We start from the raw sequence: 17,991 nt of genomic DNA, 5'->3' as shown, positions 1-17,991 counted from the left end.
TGGAATGGACTTTGGCATGAATGTAATTGGGGCAGTGTTAACCGCACCCAGGCTGAGTGAGTCCAGCTGGGCTGCTGCTTGGAGCAGCTGGATGCTCCACAGATCGGTGGAGGGAGGAGGGAAGAAGCTCTCTTTCATACACAAGATGCTCATCCAAACTGTCTGCTCCTCAGGAGGGAGCCTCAGAAATCTGGAGCTGAATCAAAAGGACAGCTTCTGTACAGGAAGGGCAGTGTAGGTCAGGATTAAATCAATCTGTTATCCTTCAGGTTGAATGCTATGAATTGATCAGGACTGATGCCAAAGACATGGATGTAGATTTTGCCTGCTTCTGTAGGTTTTACATGATGATGCACGTGACCAGAATGAGTTCCATATCCCTGAGCTTAAGTGCACATAGGTTAATACACGGGGAACACAAAAAAGAAGGAGAACAGATTGAAAAGAACTGGGAGAATGCACCATTTGTGACACACAAATGTTTAGCAAGGGTGTTTTCTATGAAGGAGGAGATTTCAATGAGACAATAATCAACAGTACAGCAGAGGAAGGTAAGGACAGAAAGCATTGTCACGTCACTTTGACTGGCTGATTACACTGTCAAAAACAGGGATATTTCACCCAAAAATGTACATTTTGTTTTCATTTACTCACTCTCATTTTGTTCCAAACCTGATGTCTGTGGGGGGAAAAAAGAAGATAATTTGAGAAATGGACAATGTAACACTACCATTAGCACTAGTTTGCACTAAATTTCACTGACTAAAGACATTTTTCTAAATCTTGTGTATTGTTTTCCAAAGCAGAAGAGTCGTAGACATGACAAAATAATTGACATTTTTAATGATACTTCAATGTGGTTTTGATATTTGTAATTTTTATAACGATTTGGCATGCGTAAGGAGATTTTATTCAAGATATAAATTTTACTAGTACATGCGTTCCCTGGAAATCAAATCCATGACCTTGGAATTGTTATAACCATATTTTACTATTCAAGCTACAGGGACATACTATTTGTATATATATATTTATTTATTTTAATAATTAATATACATATAGAAAAATATTGCAAACAAAAAAATTATGTCCAATATGTCTTTAAAGTGAAAACTGCATCACGGAGCTAGAAAAAACTTCTATCACGTGCCACTGACATGTTCGTCATATTCAAGTGGGAAGGGAAAGAAATCTTAAATGAAAACTCTAAATGTACAGTAAAAGTCGATTCAATAATTCATGAGAAATGTTAAAGTATCCATAATGGTATTTTGAGACTCGTGTAGGCAGAGGAGAGGAGCTCATTGTGTTAAAAGACCGCAGGTACAACAAGACTGTGGGAGGACAGATTTTATTCATTAGAAAGACAGAAACCATCAAAGCTTTCATTCGTCTTCTTGTCTGTGTCTTTACTCAGCCCCTATTGTCTTTAATATTAAGTGGAATCGTTACTTATGATGACACAAATTGATTTCATTGTGGTTTTGCCACAATATAATGAGGGACTCCTGCTGCTCGCTGTACTCTCTTATGCCTCTGAGAAGCCAATGCAAATGTTGGATTTCCTTTTTTAAGCCGTTTGCCTGCACGCTGCATGAGCGAACCCTCTGCCCAATTATAATCAGCAATCTCCACAAAGTTCATAGTTCCCTCATCACTGAACTGTCTGCAAGTAACAACAGAGCAGAAAATAATTGACACCTGCTCTTTTAATAAGTAAACTTAGCTCAGTGCGCCAATGTAAATTTACAATATCAGTCTACAGGAGGAATAACAGGTGTTTTTTTTGTCAGAATTATGGACATATTATAAAACCGAGCTCCAGAACAAATACAAATGAAGCCTTGGAGCTGCGAACAGGTCCCACTTCTTTGCAACAAAAAAAAACCTTACATTAAACCCATTAGTGAAAATAAAATATAACCGAAGACATTTAAAAGCTAAAGACGGGCTTGTCGCCTGCCTGGGACAGCAGGAGATGCGACTATTTCTCCAGTTTGCTATATAACGAGTTTTTAAAGCATGCTGGCAGCTGTGGTAAAAGGGCTCTTCATGAGACCCTTCTTTCTGCAATTCTGCTGCTTTTTCAACACAGATGCCTGTGTCCTAGCAGAATCTAAATGAGGTCCCTGGGGTCTTGCACAGCCGGGGCCACATACAAGACATCCGCATCATTACCTTTCTCTGTCTCCCTACAGGCTGTTCTTCAGCTATAGATACTTTATATCTCCCAGTGGGGAGACAGTGGAGCTAAAACAGGGGCTGGTGTGTATAACCTTTGGTCAGTAGACACCTGTGGATAAAAGCAGCGATTTACTGAAGCAAAAATAAATTTCATGAGTGACAAACAGCTATAGCCCAGATACAAATACTTGGAGGATATTAGAGGAATAAAACATTCTCATTCTGGATTGGCAGATTTACATTTGATGAATTGAGAAAAATGGGTTGTGATAGAGTGTTAGAAGGGGAAAATATGCATTCACTTACTATTGTTTATGAATTATGCATTAGCGTTGAGTGGATTAGCTCTGAAAGGCAGCACGGTAACTCATGCTTAAATGCCGTAATGAAAAAAAGATACACTTACTTATTAAACAGTGATTTTAAATCAGCATTATGCACAAACCTTTGGGTTGCTCAGTGTTTTGGTCGGAGATGTGCTAAATCAAGTGAACACACATACAAAACGCCCCTACACACACACACACACACACAGACACACACACACACACACACACACACACACACACACACACACACACACACTTTCAGGCACAGACAGACACACGGTCACTGATGGTTTAAAAGTCTAATGATTATGTTAGCAATAGGGGGATTTGTGCGATCCAGAAATTAAAACCACCCACATATCCACATTTTCAGCTTGATGAGTGTAATAATGGGGTCAGATCATACATTTTTAATTATCATTATTATTTTCCCTTAGGTTCACAATGTTAAGCTTTCCTGCACCAAAAACAGTGGTATTTTAGCATTTCATTTTGTCCCACATTTTTGTCCCAGGCAAAAAACTGTTTAGAGTAATGCACTTTGTGAAATCTAAGACAATCACACAGCACCTGACTAAACGTTAATAGTTGACAACAGAACTCTGGCCTCTCTATCGCCACCTGTGGCTTAAACAGAAATTGCAAGACACTTGTGAAGTTGTTTTTTATGGCAGCTGTGTTCGACATTTTATAAGTTCATGTGAATCTGTCGTTCTTCACCACTGACAGTAAGAAGAAAGTCCTTCAAGGCATATTTCTGAGAAATATTTCATGTGAGCAAGTAACATCTGCCACCATAATAGCCTGGATCTTTTTTCTTTACGTGCAAACATGACATAAACAAGCAAGGACAAATGATTTTCCACCATATCCAACCTGATTGCTCGGTACTGTTGCTAAACCTGTATTGCAAGCTTATCGTATGAATTAGGATAAAACAAGAACACAGATACAGATAAATAAGCGACAATATGTGGATTGTCAAATTCATAGTGCATACTAAAAGTATTAAAAAGATTTTTTTCTGTAATTGAAAAAAATAGAATCTAAATATTAGATGAAAAACCTAAACTTGAAATTAAACTAAATAATTGCAAAAGTTGTTTTGGCGGCTAAATGAATAAAATATTATGTTAAATAAAAAGTTATATACTAAAATTATATAAAAAGTTATACACTAAAATTATATAAAAAAACAAAAACAAAAAACAGATTTCTTATAAACTGAAAAAACTATCAAAATAATTTTATGTGATACTTGACAGCCTGCCATGCTGTTGACAGTGCTTAAACTGTTTTTACAAAAATATTCGTTTTAATGGGTTGTTTTTTTGCATCTGTGTAAATGCTCATTTCAAATGTGACATGAGTAACAATGCTTACTTGACTCAGGTGTAAAGGTCAGATTGATTCGATCAGGCACCTTGTTAAATGAAAGTTTTTGGTTCCATGTTAGTTAAGCTCTATCGGAGATATCTGTGACATACTGTCAATTACCACTGAAAACAATTTAGACCCATTTTACAAGCTGAGGGACGAGTAAAAATTGTCTGTGGTAATCGACAGTATGCCTGCCACAAATGCTGTTGATAACACTGAACTTGTTAAACCCAGATCATTCCTATAAAAATAAACCTTACCTACACGTTTTTAATGTTGTGCAAGGCCGCATGTGTTAACCTACAGCAAGAAACAGCTTGCAGACCTGTAAAAACAGGAAGGTGGTGCACTTCCACCTTTAATTGCTAGATGGAAGAAAAATGCAGAATTTATCTACATGTCATGGTTGATGATCATGCTAAATTCATATAAATATTGCATTACATTTTTCATTAAGAGAAATTTACAATCACATCACTTTCTCACCAGTGGATCATGGATTTTTTAACTTTGAGGAAACGTTATTAAAGGGATAGTTCACCCAAAAATGTTAATTAGATGTTCATCTGCTTACCGCCAGGGCATCCAAGATGTAGGTGACTTTGTTTCTTCAGTAGAACACAAACAAAGATTTTTAACTCAAACCACTGTAGACTGTCAGTCATATAATGGAAGTGGATGAGAATCACAGATTTGAGAGTAAAAAAAACATACACAAACAAAACCAGATTAAACCCTGCGGCTCGTGATGACACATTGATGTGTAAAGACATGAAACAATCAGTCTGTGCAAGAAACTGAACAGTATTTATATAATTTTGGACCTCTGATTCACTGCATTGTCTGAACTGTCCTGAATGCGTTCCTCCTGCATTACCACCATTGACTCTATCTACAATATCAATATACAAATATAAGGTAATATAAGTCTGCGATCTGCCGTAAAGCAAGAAGAAGAAGATTGTTTATTTCTTTAACGAGCGGCAACCTCCCGCTCAGTCTTGTGAAGCCAACAAGGAAGTGACTAAAACTGTAATTCATCGACTGGCCGCTTGAGGCTGGCTGCAAAAGGGAGTCAATCCCATAGACTCCCCATGTTAAAATGCCCAACTTCACAGCAGGAAAAAACATATTTACAGCCTGGTTAAAAAAAATTATTTTGGTCTATATAGCTAATTTTATCCTTCATGACAACTGTGAAGGGGGTGCATTTTTTATTACTCATCCGTTTAAATTATATTAAGCTTTCAAGTTCTGCATAATTAAGGGTGTGGCCACTTGAGTGACAGGTGGATTGCCGCTGCTGACACTGCTGTCGAGCTAGGTGGGCGTGGCTTCAGCAACCAGCTCCCGCCTTTTTGCCCATTTTTGATTATCCAGGGGAGTCACGTGGTGACGTGCTGCCAAGATGGCGAAGGCCCGCTCTGCACACGTTAAGCTTCAAAAACAGACTTCAGGAGTCTACGGGTGACGTCATGGACACTACATCTATGTTTTTATACAGTCTATGGCAGGGATAGGCAACTCCGGTCCTGGAGGGCCACTATCCTGCAGAGTTTAGCTCCAACCCTAATTAAACACACCTGAAAAAGGCAATCAGTGTTTTCGGGATTACTAGATAGATACAGGCAGGTGAGTTTTTATGAGGGCTGAAGCTAAACTCTGCAGGATAGTGGCCCTTCAGGACCGGAGTGCCTATCCCTGGTCTATGGTCTTTACACATCAATGTATCGACACGAGCCACAGGGTTTAATCTGGTTTTGTTTGTGTATATTTTTTTGACTTTCAAAGCTGTGATTCCCATTCACTTCACAACAGACTGCAACTAAACATCAACATTTCATTTTTGGGTGAACTATCCCTTTAAGGATTATGGGTTAGTATTTTGCCCAGAAACTTACACTTTAACGATGGATTTGTTTCTTACAAACGAGCAACTTTTCACTTCACAAGACATTAATTGATGGACTTGAGTACTGTGAATTATTGTGATGTTTTTATCTTTCGCACAGCACCTTTTCACTGCAGATGATCAATTGGTGAGCAAGAGATATGTTATATTTCTTGAAATCTCTTATGATGAAGGAACAAACTCATCTACTTCTTGGATGGCCTGAGGGTGAGTAAATTTTCATTTTGGGGTGAACCATTCCTTTAAATGGACCTGTCTGCTGATAAATTCAGTGTTGGAAAGGAAGAATCTATGGTGTAATAATTATTGATTTGTTTCTAAGAACCTTCTCTTCTGCACAATGTTTAGGTTGATTGATAATTGCGTATGTGCAAGTACACACACACACACGCGCACACAGACACACACACACACACACACACACACACAAATCCTTCTGGCGCTTTCTTTCACCAGCTGTGATGCTAAACTAGCATTGCAGACTGTTCAAGATTGTGTTTAAAAAATGCTTCCACTACTCCACACTACTTAATTATTTTCATGTAAAATGAACCATTACAAAAGCTGTGGTATATTCTTTTCCCCTCGATCCCCAATTGATGACTGTACTCTAAACATTTGGTCTTCACACTATATATCTCTATTCTCATGAAGCTTTGATCCTTTACACTATTGTTCATTTACCCAGCTCCCCCTCTTCCTGCTCAGCCTCTGTTTTCAAATATGAAAATGGAAAGAACACATGAAGAGAAGAGCGAATAAAGGGCACAACCTGGGATGATACAATTTTCAGATTTAAATCAGCAATGTACAAAGGCTTTGTTTTTAACATTGTTATACAAGCCAAATTTGGCAACAGAAATGGAGAGCATCTGTTATTCACACAGCCAATTAAAAAACTGTTATGTCATTCATTGCTCACAATCACACACACACACAAAAATTAAATGAAAAGAAATACAGAAATACCTTAAAACACCTGCAAAGTAGTTTTATCTATCACAATGCACAATTATTCTTGCACTAAAACCCTCTTCATAATGTATTTTGGGCTGCAGTTCGTCATATTAAAGGGGTCATATGATGCGATTTCAAGTTTTCCTTTCTCTTTGGAGTGTTACAAGCTCTTGGTACATGAAGAAGATCTGTAAAGTTGCAAAGACTAAAGTTTCAAATCCAAAAAAATCCAAAGAGATATCTTTATAAAAGTTAAGACTCTGCCACGCCCCCCTTAAAAGGCTCGTTCAAATGTCTACATCACGATGTGGGAATATTTGCGTAACGCCGCCCACATGTTCAGCAAAGAAAAAAGGCGTGGTTTCAGTAACCGCAGTTAGTGTTAAAGTAGCCATGTCAGGGAGATGCTGTGTGTATCTAGGCGAAAGCAAAAGCACTTTATTTGGCCTTCCGAAGGTAGATGCATTTAGGAATCTTTAAGATTACTTACAACAGAACAGCACCGCATTTTATGTACGACCGTTTCGTGAACCTAGGAGAGGAAGTAATCCTGACTCTGCCATGAAAATCTGGCTTTCTGAATCAGCTACTGGAAGTATGTTTTGTTATTAGTTTAAATATTTGCTACTGATTGTCCAAATGTGTAGTTTTGCGTGTTGCACGCATGTGTGTGTGTGTGTAATACGCAAAGTAAACTGTCTTTACATTTATTTTGAAAGATGAAGCTCACGATTATGGAAATGAGTGCTTGCAGTGTTCGGCCAATCATAATGCACTGGGTCAACTGGCCAATCAGAGCAGACTGCGCTTGCTGGAAGGAGGAACCTTGTTAAAAACGATACGTTTGAGAGAGGTAGAGCATAGAGGTCCTACAAAAATGTACAGTATTTTAAAAATGATGTGTTCTTTGAACATTAAAGCATGTCAACATATTCTTTTACACAAAATACACAAAATAATTATCTTTAAAAAGGCATCATATGACCCTTTTAATGGAGTGCTTTGACTAGTTTCTGCCTACTTGCTGTCATCTCACCTAAGTACATGTTTGTTAATTTATGTTTATGTTGTATTCGACATGGAAAGCAGCTTAATTTTTGGATAAAATAATAATGCATACTCTGCATACTTCTGTTAATCTTGCACAACTAACAAGGTATGACCATGGTGCATTGTCCTGAGACATAGCGAGGGTGAGCTAGTCAGGTTTCGCGCGTACAGTTTTTTGTTTGTCTCTGTGCAGTTTGGAGGAACCACCCAACGGATTCAATTGAAGTCGCCTACGCTTGAACCACTCCAATCATTTCAAAGTCGATTATTTAAAAAGATTCAAACAATTAATTGAATATGAGAAATTCAAAAGAGTCATTAAGTCCTGAATTGGACATGGCTTGTTCTGATTCAAAACAACCGTCAGAGAAAACTTTTTTGTGGAAATATTTTCAGAAAAATACAACAATGTAGCACTGTTTTGCAATGCCACATTGATACTTCTCAAATACAATGGCTTAATTAATGAAAAACTTTATGAAATTTTTTTTAGAATTCCTGAAATTCGTTCATTTGATTTTTGATTTAATAGAAAACTGTGCCTTTTTCATTTTTCATTTATTTCAAAATAATTGAAAAACAACGATTCAGCATGATTTTTCATTATTCGTTCTAAACTTTCTTCCTCTAAATGCAAAAACAAAAAATCAAGCGATATATATATATATATATATTTTTTTTTTTTTTTGAAGAAATGAAAAACGAATAAGGTGCTGTTTTCTCATTTTTCAATATTAAATCAAAATTCAGAAGAACGAAGGATACATGACATAGCACACGTTTTTAAAAAAAGTTATTAAGCCTATTTATTTTGTTGCCCAGTCAGAACAGACTTGTGACCCATTTTGGTTTGTGAGTGGCCCACTAAATTACAACCACTGCTTTAATCTTCATTAATCAGACCTTTATCAGAAGGGTCTTCAAGCTAATGAAGACCTTGGCAACAAACAAGAGTAATGGGTCCACTGAGGAAGTAAACTCAACAAACTTCTAAGCTGCTAGCACCACGCTAAAGTTGCTGTGAATTAAAAAAAAAAAAGGCTTTCATGGTAGTTTAATGAGGACACTGCATGAAACTACTGCAGCTGATGTAATAAAAAAAAAATATATTTATTTTTTTCATAACGTGAGGTGAATCTGGTATATGGAAGATATGAGTGTGAGAAACAGCGTTGCACGCCCATGCGAGTGCAGCCATGTCTTCGGAGGAGAATTAGGTCAGTTGGGCTCCTGGGAGAATCAGAGGGAAAAAGAAAGAGAAAGAGCAGGAACAAACTAGTGAAACAGAGAAGGCAGCGGGGACAAGGGATGGATTGAACAAAGTAGAAGGTTAAAAGTGAAGGATGAAGGAGAGAGAGAGAGAGAGAGAGAGAGAGAGAGAGAGAGAGAGAGAAAACACCTGAAATGATTTCATTAGATGGTACCAACAGAAAAACAGCTCTGCATCAGTGCAACATTTGCTGTTTTACATTCTCTGACTACAAGCCTCTACACAATAGTAAAAAAAAAAAAAACGTATACTGCAAAAAATTATTCATAGATCAACTAAATGATGCATTAAATAATAATGACAAACTTACAAATGGTTTACTTTTTACATTTACATTTATTCATTTAGCAGACGCTTTTATCCAACGGGATGTGTGTGTTTGTGTGTGTGTGTGTGTGTGTGTGTGTGTGTGTTTGTTTTTTCAGTTTACTTCTAACAACTAAGGAACATATGAAATATGTGTCATGTTGTCAATCTCAATAGCATTTGAGTGTAAATAATGCTTTTATTTACCCTTTTTGAGGCCAAATAGCCCTAACATGGGGAAAAGACAGACAGAAAAAAAAAACCTTTGTAGTATGGCCCATGCACCCTCTTCCCAGCATGCACTAGGACATACACAATTAATAGGATTTAAATGACCATTTGCCAGTTTTTTTTGCACTGTTGATTATTTTGTTGACACATTTAGATTTTAGTTGTAACGTATGCCAGGATTAATTTTCTTAGTTACCTGTTTGATAATTTATGACTGATTTTAAATCGTGAGAATGTTACATTATGCTCAATCAAGATATTTACGTAAAAAACTCGGAAAAAGACATGCAAACTATTGCCTTGAATGCTTTATTCAGTCAAGTTCTATTAAAACCTAATTTTACCGCATAAACTGTGAAAGTGTCTATACAAACTGCAGTGATGTACAGATGCTTATGTGAAACATTCTTAAGATGAAGCATCATAGAGAAAAACCCGACATAACTGCACTAAAGTTTTAACAAGAGAGTAAAGATGTACGTGATTCTAAAGCAAACCACAGATCTTGTGCACGTCACAACAGCTCTTCAGCTCAAATCTCAAAGTACAGTGATGTGTTCCTCCATCCCCCTTCACTCATTCTACAACACATATTCATCTCCCGCTCTGTACTGTAGGGCTTGACACTGTACTGGGGTAATTAGTTAGTGGCTGGAATAGATGTATAAAATATTAAGGGACTTCCAATGGGACCAAACTTCAAATTAAAATCTTGCTGGCCTTCTGGAAATGTGCCAAGCTGAAAAACTGGAAATAAGTAAAAGGGAATGTTTACAAATTTGTCCTTGGGCATGCACTGGGACATACTTAATATAGTTGTACTGACCCTTTGCCAGTTTTATTTACCCTATTGTTGCTAATTTTGTCGCCATGTGTAGAAACGTGTTGTCTAGTATGTCAGGATTAATTTTCTTAGAGTTTCTTATGATGTAATTTCTGACAGATTTCAAATCATGGGAACCTTTCAGTGATTCATTCTTTAAAAGAACAATTTCTTCTTGTGGTGATGAACATTTTAATAATCTAAACAACCTTTTCCCACTATAAAGAACCTTTTGTGCAATGGTAAGGTTCCATGGAGGTTAAAGGTTCTTCATGGAAAAATCATTGCAATAAAGAAGTTTTTTTTAAGAGTTTAAAGCAAATAAATTCTCAGATATCTGAAAAAAAAGCATACAAACTTATGATCTATGCCTTATGTTTTATTCAAGTTCTGTGAACACTTTCTTTTTATAGTCTTAATTTTTAGACTACAGAAGTATCGCTACAAAGTGGAATGATGTAGAGATGCTTATGTGGAATATTAAAATAAAAAATACAGTGGGTATAGAAAAGAATCACCCCCCTTAAAAAACAAATTTTATTGCTTTGCAGTCTGAAATGAAGATTGACCTTTTTTGTTTTTATAAAGCTGTAGTTATAAAAGATATATCACCAACACAGAGTTGGAAAAAGGACCCCCATCCTAAAAATGACTTTTAAACTCAATCAGGTGTAGCTAATCGCCTTCTCTGCCGCACAAAGCCATCTGACTTTCAACTGTGATCATCTGTGGTCATATTGATTAGCTCAGCTTGAAAAGAGCTTTCCAGGAGCATTTCAGTCTTTGGTAGTGCAACTGAAGCAAGTAATGTAAACAAACTGTCAAACGATCTCTGGGGGAAAAGTTTAGGACTGCCACAAGTCAGGAGGTGGATACAAAAAAACAATTGATAAGCTTTATCAATGCCTAGAAGCACAGTGAAGTCTATTATTAAGAAGTGGAAGGTATTTGGTACTGTACAACACAGACCCTCCCTGGATCAGGACGTCCCTCCAAACTGGATGAAAGAGCCAGGAGGAAACTGAGCAGAGAGGCAAGAGCTACAGCATCTCTGAAGCAGCTGCAGGTATTTATGACCAAGAGTGATCATGTGACAACAATATCACAAGTTCTCCACAAATGTGGCTTGTATGGGAGGGTTGCAAGAAAAAAGCCACTCCTCAAGAAAGGCCACATGAAGTCACGACTGAGCTTTGCCAAAACGCAACTTGAAGATTCTGAGGCAGATGACACTAAAATTTAATTATTTGGCCTCAACATGGAAACGATATGTCTACAGCTCACCATTCAAATAACCCTATTCCTCCAGTAAAGCATGGAGGTGCTAATGTTCTGTTATGTTATGGGGGTGTTTCTCTGCAGCAAGGACTGGAGCACTTGTCAGGATAGAAGGAAAAACCGATGGGGTAAAATACTGTCACATTCTTGAGGAAAATCTGCTGCTCTCTGCCAGAAAGTTTTCAATTGGAAGAAGGTTTCAACATGTCAATGACCTAAAGCACAAAGTGAGCACAACAGTAGTTGAAGGAGAAAAAGGTTAATGGCCTATCAGAGCCCAGACTTAATGCCCATTGAAAATCTTTGGAATGACTTGAAGACTGCAGTCCACAAATGCTCACCATCAAATTTAACTGAACTTGAGCAGTTCTGCAAAGAAGAATGGGCAAATATTGTGACGTCTAGATGTGCAAAGTTAATAGAGACAGACACATATACCAACAGACTAAAGACTGTAATTAAAGCAAAACGTGGTTTAGCAAAAACTGTGTCCGTCTTCATTTCAGGCTGCAAAGCTTCAAATTATGATTATTTTAAAGGGGGGGGGGGGTGGGGGGGGTGATTCTTTTCTAGACCCACTGTAAATGGGAATATGCATATATGTGTCCTCGAGCTGGGTGTTGATAGAGATTTGATTCAAATTCTGAAGCTGTTGATTCTGATTCCATTAAATTAAATTCTGAATCATTTTGGCATATCTCATTTTGCTAATATATGAAATAAATGATCTCTCAGCTAATACAGTGAACATTCTAAGTACCTTCTAAGGTACACTTCAATATTTTACATGGACAAAGTTATGTGGTTTATTTTTTAAATCATTTCTTATTTATATTGTTTTTCACACATATGATAAACACAACTGGCTCTATGGAGAGCAAGTTCATTCAAATTTAAATTATATTTCTTGTTAAAAACTGCTGCCGTGCTGACTATATATTATTACATGCTTCCAGCCACAACAACTTATTTTGCATTATGTGGACATTATGTCTCATCAAATTTGATTACAGACTGTAAATTCAGGTAACGCCTGTCTTATTTTGCTTTATATTTAACAATACTGGACATTAGCTGGCTAATACAGGTGACAGTCAACAGTCTGCCAAATTCAGTTCATGCACCAGATTTCCTCAACTGCACATTTATGTCTGCAACTTAAAAGGCAAATGTATGAATTTTAAATATGTATGATAAAAATCATCAGTATATTAGCAAAAAGTAATATTAAATGTAAAAGGCAGTCAACTTCAGCACTTCAACTCTTTTACAGATGAATGTTTTTAGAGAAGTGGCATGTTGCGAGGGTGTAATGAAGGGACAACTCCTCAGCTAAAGGCATCAGCTTCAGAGATCGAAGACCAGGAAAGCTGCACAAAAGCACCAGAGCAGGGAAATGAAAGGGGAGGGAGAACAGAAAGGCAAGTGTAAAATATTCAGCAGTTAAATCCGCTCCCTGGTGAAGTGAAAGCTAATGATTGAAGGCCACGTTACAAAAACGCTAAGCGTCATTTAACCTCTTAACCATAAACCACGGGGCTGAAAATTTTCCCGCACTATTGCAAATGGTACTAAGAAATTCTTGCCTCTACAGTAATGCTATAGCTCACATGCAAATTAGCACAGTGAAGAAAAACACATTGACTAGAAGTCAGAAGCGGTGGCCAAAGAGGAAAGTGAATCAGCAGGCCAAAGTCACTGGAAAGTGCCCATCTGGAGAGTTTGGCTGCTTCCTCTCACTGTAAACTGTGATGCCAACTGTGAAAGCCGCCTGTTACATCAACACACAAAAACTCACAGTGCTAACAGATTAGCAGTTAGCATCATCTCCTATATTCTAAGGCACAATGGCTACAACTCCAAATATAGGACCTAGGGGTGACTATTCAGAGTTTTAACTAGGTGGATTATCTAAAATCAGGTCAGTGAAAGACATCAGAGGGCTAATTTCCCTTTACTTCCAATTGTATTTGCTCGATACTCCAATAAACTGTTGCATAATACTTCTCCTCTCTGTCAGGACTGTAGTATTCAATCGTCTCAGCCTCGTACAAATCTAGAACATTAGCTTAGACATCAAAGGTTTGGTTATTTAAAGCACACCCAGAGAGGGACAGAAGTGTGGTGAGGGGTGAATGAGTCTAAAACTGAATACATTAACAACAGAGCGTATGTGTACACATGACTGTGCGTATGATGCTACAGCAGTTGACTTGCTATCACGGATGGCTAAATGTTTTTAAAGAAAGAAGTTGCTTGGGAAAGACAGCAGAAAGGAGGACAGGAGAAGGAGGAAAAACAAGGAGACAAGAGGCCAAAGGCCAACATCTGTAGGAGGACAGAAAACATGAGTCAGATTGTGAAAATGTTTTTTTTTTTTTTTTTTACAGATGGAAGAAAATTGTTATGCTCTAAAAGGAAATTGCATTGATTTTCAACATTGAGTCAATCAATTTAAAGGTAAAGTGTGTAATTTTGGTGATGGGCTTTTTGTCAACCAATGACAGACAGGATTAATGGTGAGGAAACCTATTAGACCAAACTTTTTTATTTTTAAGACGAGCATTATTTTCAACTTTAACCCTTCCGCTAATCCTCTAAGCTCTCAACTTAACTCTTTATGACCCCTGGCCGAAGAGGGTTCACTAAACGAGAAGAACCTCAGCTGGCATTAATGAGGGCATATGCTGGAGGTAATGGGGCACTTAAAAGCAACAATTAACATCTTCCAACAAGTTTTAACATATTGTGACCCGTTTGATTCACTCTCTCTTTTCTTTCTTTTCATATACAGGAATAAACATTTGACAGAAACTTTAATCCAAATACAATTCATCAGTTAATGCATTCCGTGGGTGTCTGAATTGTGGTGGAGGCTGGTCGCTTCTTTCCATCCACAGAGTCCATTTGAAAACGCTATTGCCGCTGCTTACTATAATGGCTGGCGTGCCATACGGTTGTAAGCCCAAGTAGACGAGAACGCGCATGACGTCACAATTTGTGAATTTTCGCACCAATTCGGGCCCGACTCCTCCACACACAATTGAGCCTACAGGCTGATAGAGGCAACCGTGGTGGACAGTCAAGGTGTCATTCTTTTTTTTACATCATGGTTGGCTCATACATGTACAAATGAAAACTCTATCTTAAAGATTTTTTTTAAGTAAAAACCTCCACATAGCTCCTTTAAACTAGTGACAAACACAAAAAAATTCCTTTAACAGAAAGCACAAAAATAAAAACAAATGTAAAATATATATTTGGAAAAAATATTTCATTTCATTTACTTACATACTAAAATAGCACTGATTTATGACAATGAACTTGTTCACTTATGTGATTAATTCAGAGATTGATTTTAAGATTGAAAGTTAAGATTTTGTATATTTGGATAATTTCCTTTAAATTGCAATTAAAACTGTATATAAACAGGTTCTCCACAGACTTACATTATAAAAGAGAAAAAGCCTGTAGGCCTATAGGAAAATGCTGGCTGGCAACAGTTGCTAAGGTATGACTGGTCAGTAATGTTTTAAGGCAGGGCTTAGTGAAAGGTCAGTTCTGTTTGATGCCAATCTGTACTGCTATTCAATCATTTGAAGGGTTACAATTTATGAAATTTTCTTTTAAAACATGGACAAAGGCTCCAAATTGTCCTCACCAACACTTCCACATGTCCACGGTTGTGGTTTGCTATATGAGCTGAATAACACACCTCTCGTTCATAGCGCTTTTAAAAAACAGCAGAGATTTATCACTGTCTTTATTGCAAATGAAATTAGATTATCAGACATTTATATTACGACAGCAACAGAAGTAATTTAATTTCCAGTGCGGCAGTGTTTTTTATGTCCTCCCCAGATAAATAAACAGAAAGAGAATGATTAGTGGCTCAGTGTGGGACAAGAGAATTTATAGCACCGCTGTCATAATGAGGCTCAAGCTTTTAATGGCAAAGGCTTCATCTCTTTTTTTTTTTTTTTATGTTCATCTCATTCTCGGTTCTCTTTTTCTATCTCTCTTCATCTTCAGGTAGGGAGGAATGGCAGACAAAACAAGGCTTTATGTTTGCTCCCATGTCTCGCATATATTTACCTCACTTTGAACGTAATAGAAAGTGTTGCCCGTCATAAAAACGCACACCAAAGCACCAGCTTTAATTGTGATGTGGAAAGACTTGCATATCTCTCTCACAAAGCCTTTTTAGCTTTGTTATTATCACAAATTCTAAAGTGGAAGCTGTTCTGTCTATTTTCACATGAAAAGGTGCCTTGGTGGAGAGCGCCTCTGCTTGAAATTATATAATGTAAATGATTAAAAGTAATTTGAGGGAGAGAAAGAGAATGTGTGAGTGTGAACGAGTGTATTAAGACTCACATGATCCTCATAATGGTTTAGTTGTCTGTGTATCTTGATTACACTATAATTGCCGCTCTGTCCCGTGTTAGTTTCTGCTAAAGGGGCTATCATGACACTTCTGCCTTTCTTTAATATGTTAGTGAAGAGTGCTGCAGGGGATGAAAATTATTGGTGTTCAGCATGGCTGTAGATGTATGGCATCTCAACAGTGCTGTAAGCTCTCAACCTAACTCTTTATGACCCCTGGCCGAAGAGGGTTCACTAAACGAGAAGAACCTCAGCTGGCATTAATGAGGGCATGTGCTGGAGGTAATGGGGCACTTAAAAGCAACAATTAACATCTTCCAACAAGTTCTGACATATTGTGACCCGTTTGATACACTCTCTCTTTTCTTTCTTTTCATATACAGGAATAAACATTTGACAGAAACTTTAATCCAAATACAATTCATCAGTTAATGCATTCCCTGGGATTCAAGCTTGTGACCTTGCATGGTCTTGCTCTCATCAAGCTCTACTGTTTGAACTACAGGAAGACACATACATACTATGTGTCTTCAAACTGACTCATTTAGTAATTGTTATCAAGTGTGTACGTTTAAGTGATCTCATTAGTAATCTCAGGTTGTTCTAGCACACATACACAGTAAAAAATAATTTTTTTAAGCTGCAAATAAAATTTTATATGTTTATGGCTATGGTTATAAGATTATTGAAATACATTTTACAAGAAAATATTATTTCAGTCTTTCTACTTGTGACGTAATGTTTAAACTGAATGTGTTACATGCCATTTTCTATAATTATTTCTATCATCTATCTACACACAAACACGTGTATACACACACACATGCTAAATGCATATGTAAACATTATATATGAATACCTAAAAATAGTAATGAGATCAGAGTGGCTTGTGTTTTTATTCTTAAAGCACCCTCTATCTATACAGGCCACACATAACACAATCACAATTTTATAGTTATTGTAAAGCTGATTAGATATGAGCTATACAACCTATGAGAATATGTTTCATGATCATTTTATGATTCCTATTTCATTTATCATTATGCGAGGGTGTTTACAGACATTAAAAGTCCATCAAGGAGAATAGCTCATTAGTTGTAGGCTGACATGATTATTAAGTGTTTACTTCATTTGTTTAAAACTGCAAACAGTACATCTGAGCTCACCAGCTGAATGCTGGACAAGACTTAGACGCCTGGAGAATTGAAATACACACGTCCATACACTGACTTTACAAAACGCATCTGTGGGAGGTCTGTAGTGTGTGGGCAAAAGGTACGAATCTAACTTGAAAGTGCTTGCTATATGTAGTCTAGCATCAAGGTGGCCCACAGGAGTTGGATTGGATGCTGCACTGGTTGGAAACTGAACAGAGAAAGGCTTCATATCGTGCTCATATGGTGGGTTACATGTATACATTATTTTTCACTGAATATATTTGTTTCAGAGCTTGAGGGGAGCTGCTGTGATTAGTCTCCAAAATTAAGTAACCTCTTAATTGGCACCATCCAAGAGGTGAAAACAATGTTGTGAGACAGTGTTAATGGGCATTAGCATGATTATAAATAACCGACTGCATATAAAGCTTCAATAGTGATTCATTGATTGTGATTTCCCTCCACCAGTGTTAAGGAGAGTCTAATATGTAATGTTTCCATGCTGTGATAACAAGCCTTTTGAAAAATGCTAACTCGCTATAGCATATGTTCCCGCAAAGGTTCTCCACTCTAGCTGAGGGTTGCCAGCACTTACTCTCATAAGTGGCGTAATTTGTTGAGTAGCTGGAGGTGATAGAACACAGGATGGGGGCTGAAATGATTCAGAGCTCCATCCAGCAGAAACACAGATAATAATGCTGACATTCGGCATATCAGCAGACTCAGGG

General features: G+C 37.3%; 1 protein-coding gene across 3 annotated transcripts in view; it reads right to left on the bottom strand.

The window, feature by feature from the left end:
• The window catches only part of LOC132129605 (caM kinase-like vesicle-associated protein), a 36,398-nt gene that overhangs the window by 13,676 nt on the left and 4,731 nt on the right, over positions 1-17,991 (bottom strand). The window contains exon 2 of one of the 3 annotated variants that reach the window (XM_059541243.1): positions 655-679. The exons of the other annotated variants lie outside the window; for them this stretch is intronic. Coding sequence (XP_059397226.1) covers positions 655-660 — 6 coding nt within the window. The 5' untranslated portion in view covers positions 661-679. The remainder of the gene's footprint in view (positions 1-654; positions 680-17,991) is intronic. 3 annotated transcript variants of the gene reach the window in all.

The sequence above is a fragment of the Carassius carassius genome, chromosome 46 (assembly GCF_963082965.1).
Source record: "Carassius carassius chromosome 46, fCarCar2.1, whole genome shotgun sequence".
Classification (NCBI taxonomy): Eukaryota; Metazoa; Chordata; class Actinopteri; order Cypriniformes; family Cyprinidae; genus Carassius; species Carassius carassius.
Note: the sequence above shows the minus strand (reverse complement) of the source record. Positions and strands in the feature narration are given on the sequence as shown.